The 7,085-nt window shown below is 41.3% G+C and overlaps 1 protein-coding gene across 1 annotated transcript; it reads left to right on the top strand.

Moving 5' to 3' along the window:
- Nucleotides 1–1,414: 1,414 nt before the first annotated feature.
- Nucleotides 1,415–3,651, top strand: evx2 (even-skipped homeobox 2). Its single transcript, XM_070838630.1, has 3 exons — nucleotides 1,415–1,808; nucleotides 2,253–2,488; nucleotides 3,037–3,651. The coding sequence occupies exons 1-3, from the start codon at nucleotides 1,415–1,417 to the stop codon at nucleotides 3,649–3,651; spliced, it is 1,245 nt and encodes a 414-aa protein (XP_070694731.1).
- The last annotated feature ends 3,434 nt before the right edge of the window (nucleotides 3,652–7,085 follow it).

Genomic DNA, 7,085 nt, shown 5'->3' with positions numbered 1-7,085 from the left:
ATATAAATGACAGAGATTAATAATAAAACCTGCAGGAGGCGCCAGAGGACGCGCAGAGGATAATCTGATGGCGCCTTTATAGTCATTTCACATCGAGAAACCAGGAGTCCATGCATGGGTGTTATGTCTTTACATATCGAGTCTCCATAGAGCGAATATGATGCATCCATGTGCCAGATATTTCTCTACAAATCCCCAAAACTTCCGTCCAGCAAATAAAGACTGAGGGAGATTAGGAGGAGAGGATTTCAAACAGATGAGATGCTGTTAATAACGACAATGTTACAGTGTCACCTCTTAAATCTGAGCAATTCGTTTAAATTCTACATCACAATGAACAAAGAAAATGTGGAGCATTAGCTGCAACGAAGATTCGTTTTGAATTAAAACTGCGAGCATTGATGGTTGAATAATAAATAAAAACATCACCAAAACGTTTTTAGTTACTTTAAAAGTAGCCTAACATGCAAATAGGATGCTTCTATGCGCATTAATAAATGTGTGTGTGTGTGCTGTTGTATGCAAATGTGCAATAATGAAAGCATTATCACCGCATCAAATTGTGTCTTTGACGAACAAAGTGTGGAACAAAATCCGAAAAAGGAAAGAAAAATGTGAAATGCACTTTAAAAAAAAAAAAAAAAAAATCAACATAGTCTTAAAAACTATGTACAAAAAACAACACTTGATCTCCTATCTCAAACTTGCACCTTAATACTAAGGCACTACACGTGTTCATTAAATCGCAGAAATGGTTAAAAAAAAAAAAAAAGGAGAGAAATTAGGAGAATAAATGAAAGAAGGACGATTAGAGAGAGGGAGGGAGAACAGAGAGGAGGGAAACAATAGAGAATCAAAGCATAATAATATTCCTAAATGAAGAGGGAAATGTTGCACCGCTCATTTTATTAATCAGACTGTCAATTTCACCCAAGAGGCCAAACCCAAGAGCAATCTAAAACAGACTCAGAGATCAACCCAGGGACAAGCACCTCGCTCCTCACTTCTCTCTTCCTCTCCACTTGGATATTATTCGTCTGACCGAAGGCCGCCTCCATCATCAAGTGACAGCCCTCTCCTATTTATTTGCTTATAAACCTGTTACAATAAATGATCATTGGAGCGACGTCAGCCGAGCATTTTAACAACGAACAGCATCCACTTTTGATGAATGACATTTCGCTGCTGTGGGGAGGATGCACGGCTCCTTTTGAGCAGTCGCTCGCCGATTGCATTCAGATTCTTTCATTTTTTGCGTCTTGCTTATAAAAAGGTTTAGAGACAGTTTATTTAGAGGCAGTTCCTGAGTTGCATGCGGATTTAGCTCCGACACAACTCATTGGTGCTCCAGCCCCCTGGACGAGTGTTGTGTCCCCCTTTTTTTTTTTTCCTCCCCTTCGTCTTGCGCGGCTTAATGATGGAGAGGATAAGAAAAGAGATGATATTGATGGAGAGAGGTCTGCACAGCCCCGTCGCAGGGAAGAGGCTCGCAGACACGCCTGGAAATTCAGTGCTGGAGGCCCTGGAAAACTCTCAGCACAGCGGACGGCTAAGCCCGAGAATAACTTCGGCATCTCTCCATGGAAATCTGGGGGACATCCCGACGAAAGGCAAATTTGAAATTGACAGTCTTTTCGGGACACACCACAACAGCGAAAATACCTCTTCGGCGGAAATTTCATCGTCAGAAAGCAGGAAGAAAATGAGCCTTTACTCCGAAGTTTCGCCAGATTCAGACATCAACAGTGATGTGGAGGTGGGATGCCCTGCGCATCGCTCCCCGAGCCAGCACAAGGAAAACAACAAAGGTACGGTTCTATTTTACACCTTATTTACCTTTTTTTAAATTATTATTTCTGCTTTTAGTTTGGTGGTGACATAACGAGTGTTATTATTGCTGTTATTCTCTCTATGGGCTATCCAAATGCCAAAAAACAAGTTCTATTATTATTACTATTATTATTATAGGCCTACTATTATAACTGTTATTGCCATTATTAGTATTATAGTACAATGGATAGTATAGTACAAATGTAGCCTCATATAAATAAAAAATTAAAGGCATGTGATTAACAAAAATGCTTTGGATTTGCCAAAATTTTACATCAACCTTATTATTATTCTATCAATAATATTATTGTTATTATTATTGTTAAGGTGTCAAATACACATTGGACCCACTCACATGTATTATCTAAATATTGTCGGGATTAATAACAATGTTTTTTTTTTTGTTTTTTTTTATTCTTTAGGTTTTTCAGACAGTAACTCTGGATCATCCAACACAAGTTCAAACTCCCTCGCGAATATGAACGGTAATTCATCGGGAGGATCAAACAATTCCGACCAAGTGAGAAGGTATCGGACTGCTTTCACCAGAGAGCAAATCGGAAGACTGGAAAAAGAGTTTTACAGGGAAAATTACGTTTCGAGACCGAGGAGATGTGAATTAGCCGCAGCGCTTAATCTGCCCGAAACTACAATTAAGGTAGAGATTAATCTTCATTATTCTTGTCCATTTATGTGGCTTGTGTGTGTGTGTCTGTGTGTGTGTGAGAGAGATAGTGCAGAGATACCTGTGATGTCGTTATAGAAAGAATAATAATTATAACACTGCAGTAGAAAATAGCCAGCACAGGCCTAATCATTATTTCTGCAGTGAGACATTTTGTTTTAACCTGCACACAAAATAACGCTTTTATTCACTGGTCATCCTACTGGTTGCTAATCAATACAACTATTATGTGGATTCATTTATTGTAGCCTTCTCGTTTAAAAAATAATAACTGCAGAAACACAAACTATTTTACCTGACACTTTTCATGTATTTGGTAGGCCTATAGATTTTGCCTCCTGCAGCATGGATCATTTTCCTGCTCACTGGCAACAACATTTATAGGACATTTCAATATCAGTGCAGGGATGAGTGTCTGCCCTGAGCTCGCGCTGAACCGCACTCCTCACAGGTCTAAATTTAGCGCTTAGGAACAACATGGCAGCTTCAATATGGGCCTTGTTTTGACTGTGTGTGTGCAGGTGTGGTTCCAGAACAGGCGGATGAAGGATAAAAGGCAGCGTTTGGCGATGTCCTGGCCCCATCCAGCAGACCCCAGCTTCTACACTTACATGATGACGCACGCGGCAGCTACAGGAAGCCTACCTTACCCTTTCCACTCGCACATGCCCCTGCATTACTACCCGCACGTCGGCGTCACGGCGGCAGCGGCAGCCGCCGCCGCCACCGGCGCCGCCTCGTCGCCTTTCGCCACCTCCATCCGCCCCCTCGATACCTTCCGAGCGCTCTCCCACCCCTACTCACGGCCAGAGCTCCTGTGCAGCTTCAGGCACCCGGGACTCTACCAGTCACCCGCAGGCCTGAACAGCTCGGCGGCCGCGTCGGCGGCGGCTGCGGCTGCTGCGGCGGCGGTGGCGGTGAGCGCGCCGTCCGCCGCCGGGCCCTGCTCGTGTCTCAGCTGCCACAGCAGCCAGGCGGCGAGCGCGCTGGGCGCCAGGAGCACCAGCGCTGACTTTACCTGCACAGCCTCGGGGCAAAGATCCGAGAGTGGATTTCTGCCCTATTCTGCCGCTGTTCTCAGCAAGACCTCAGTCCCGTCGCCAGACCAACGAGAAGAAACTTCACTTAACAGATAACTCATCATGCAGCCCACATGACCGTTTCCTATTTTGCCCTGGTCCTGCTTTAGGGGCTAGGCCTACTTAAAACACACACACACCTGGGTAAAGAATTCGTTCATAGGCAACACTGTAAACACACATTAACATTAATTTCTAAATGTCTCACTCAAGCCCACAAGACTCTTTATTACGAAAAAGACATGAGAAGCTAAGCACCGAAATTTTTGCAACTCACAAGAAGAACTTTTCTAAAAGCTTGTGTTGTGCCAGTAGACCAATTTTTATGGGCTGTGCTGGATTAACTTATACATATTTGGAGGAGAGGAAAAAAAAAAATACCAGACCATGCAGTGTATCCATGACTCCTAAATCTTTGCAATGTCAAATTAATTTATTTGGCTCTACAAATCCAACAAATTGAACCAAGAGCTGTACCTGAGTAACACCCCACATCCCTGCGGCTCAAATGTCCAAAACACTGAGCGTGACAAACCCAGCCTGGATACCTTTGGTTTTAAGAATCAAACGTGAGCTAATTATGCTGTCTAAATTTAGATAGCCAGAAGGTCCTGCTTTTCTGCCCAGCACCATATTCTTCTTCACTAAGGCCTAATAGACTGAGATTTTGGCAGCAATGGCTTCTCCAACACCCAGCCTCTGCTCTATGGGGACACCCCTAATCAGCTGGAGGGTGCATCTGATTTCGCACCGCGTCTTTCGTGTCAATTTTTATGTTAATAATGAGAGGATCATGACAAAAATTGCCAATCATGTACCTAGATGGAGCTCCTTTGAATACATGACTGTAAGAAAGTTCCTCGTTTTGAGACCCGCTGTCAAGTGCTAACAACCCGCGGAGGGAAGTCATTAGACATACAAAAGACCCGGAACAAAGCGAGAGTCCTGGTACACAGAATGCACCGTGTAAAAGGATGAGATCTGACAGATGTAGGGTTTAAAAATATTACACACAGAGCAGCCTACAAAGAGCCACTTCGGATTTTTTTGTTTGCTGATAATGGGTTACACCTCGAGATGCAGCCGCCTGTCTTTTCTTTAGCCTACATTGCTGAGCCTCATTATATCAAATCCAGTATTTTCATAAGTGTGTAATCCCTTTAGGACCTCTTCACTCAGCACACACAGTGACGGGACTGAGCAAAGGCGAAGGTTCAGACAAAATAGCCTGGCTTTACCAATCTGTCTGCGCCTGTAAAAATGGCTATGTGCTATTTTATTCGTTCCAGTTGGGACATCACCAATATGTTAATTATAAAACATGTGAACTGTAAATCGTGAAATATTTTGCAAATATTATGGATAGTCCTGCTGATAGCTGACAATTGAATTATTGATCGCCCCGGGAAATTCTTCATGAAACGTGGATGGTAGGCTATTTTTTTAAAAACACGTTTTGAAATTCAGTTTTGTGTGACTTGCTGAATGTTTTCTTTAATGTTAAATAAAAAAAAAACAAAAAAAACAACAACACTGGATGTCCACGCCGACAGGACCACCATGCGATAGCCCACGATTTGGCCTGTAAAACTCACCGATGGTCCAAATTCAAGATTGGTATTTGGTGCAAAGTTAAGACAGGATTACGGAGATGGAGAACATTTCTTTACGGTCCACCCAAAAGAGGCTTTAAAAGGGCTGATAAACGAGCACTGAAATTAAAAGGATGAAAATAGTATTGGCCTTCGTCCCTGGGGTCTCTGTTATAACTCTATATCTCTGTATTTAAATTATCAATGACTGTATGAATTTAAATATTTTAACTTGAAAAAAAAATGTGCAATATGAAATGTAAATCATGTTATTTATTGATCGTGTTTGTTCTTGGAAAATAAAATTTAAAAAAAAAATCTTTACACATTTTCGCCTCCTTGCTGACATTAGACTTTCGTTAGAGTGAAATTACAAACTTTGATTCTAAAGAATGTAAACACTGCATATAAACATACAATTAACATATATCCTATTATATGATATGTTAGATTACATATTTAAGACCATTCAATGAATACGTCTTGTGCTCATTTAGGTGCTGTGACACAATTTCTATAGAAAACACGGTGTAATATTAATTAAAAATACGTGAAAAGCTACAGGGAATATGAGGCCTGCCATCACGGGTCATTCCGGCCCTATAATTTACCATTATTTTTACATTACCTCTAAATGATACAAGCTGATACTGTCGTTAATTGCACTTGGTTAAAATATAGCCTACACCAGAATGCCCCCACGGGACTTTAAGATAAGTTGCTTTTTTGAACGTCCCCATTAAAGAAATAGGATTAGGGCAGCAAATATGGGCGTGATATATCACCATGTTTCCTTGCTCTTTACTAAAGCGAGGGCTGCAACCCATACAACAAAAGCATTGAGATAGATGGAGGTGTAAAAAGGAAAAGACAGAGGCCAGAAAAACACTGCCCACAATAACACGATTAGTTTTGTATCCAATGTGCAAGACTGAAAAAAGAATTCATCATAATGCAGAAGACTGTCTGTCACCCTCGCTGAATGGTTTTTGACAAGAAAATAAATCTTTGGGTTGTTTAATATATTTTATATTTTCTTTATTTCGGTGCTAATAGAAAAACCAAATTAAATGTCCACCAGCGAGATAGAAATGCAAAGATCGATGATCCTGCCCCTACTGTCCAATCACCCCTATTTAATTGACTGTATTTTCAGGGTAATTGAACTGCTTGTTGTAAATTGAGGATTTTATAGAAACGACATGAAAACTACATTTACTGACATTCATCGCATCTTTGACATTGATTATCTGATCAGCGCCGTGTCATGCTAACCTCCAATTCTTCATTACACACTGTTTATGAGCTGTTACAGAACAACTTGCTTGTTCCAGAGTGATTGATTGCCTTATTAACGCGTGTTCTTGTAAGTGTGACCGGACTGATTACGATGCATATGTTTAGAATAATGTTTCATTTAGCTGACTGCGAGTAATGCAGGGTGACAGCTGCTGGGGGAGGACAAAAAAACCTAAACTACAGGGAGCAAGCGGGGCCAAAACGCATTTAAGGTGGAACTAGAAAACAGCACAGACCCCTAATGGTCAAATGCAGTCACTTAACGCCAGATGAAGGACTGGCAGCTTAGTGGGGTCCTCAGTGAGCCTACTGAGGGCTAAAATACAACATTATTGTAACTAAAAGCACCACATGCTGCTCTTCTGTTACCAAGAATGGTTTAAAAGCAGGAACTTACATCCACAACTGTGACATTAAGCTCCAACGTAGCTCAGTCTTGTTCTTGAAACATATTGTCCCCACATTTGAATCTGATACAGTATTTACAACTGACATACCAGCTGTTACATCAAAACACTGAAATCAATCAAATCTCAAACACTGCCAAAATGCATAACCAGCACTTCAAATGTAAAATCCTCCCCAGGTTAGGAATTTTCA

The sequence above is a fragment of the Pempheris klunzingeri genome, chromosome 10 (genome assembly GCF_042242105.1).
Source record: "Pempheris klunzingeri isolate RE-2024b chromosome 10, fPemKlu1.hap1, whole genome shotgun sequence".
Lineage (NCBI taxonomy): Eukaryota > Metazoa > Chordata > Actinopteri > Acropomatiformes > Pempheridae > Pempheris > Pempheris klunzingeri.
Note: the sequence above shows the minus strand (reverse complement) of the source record. Positions and strands in the feature narration are given on the sequence as shown.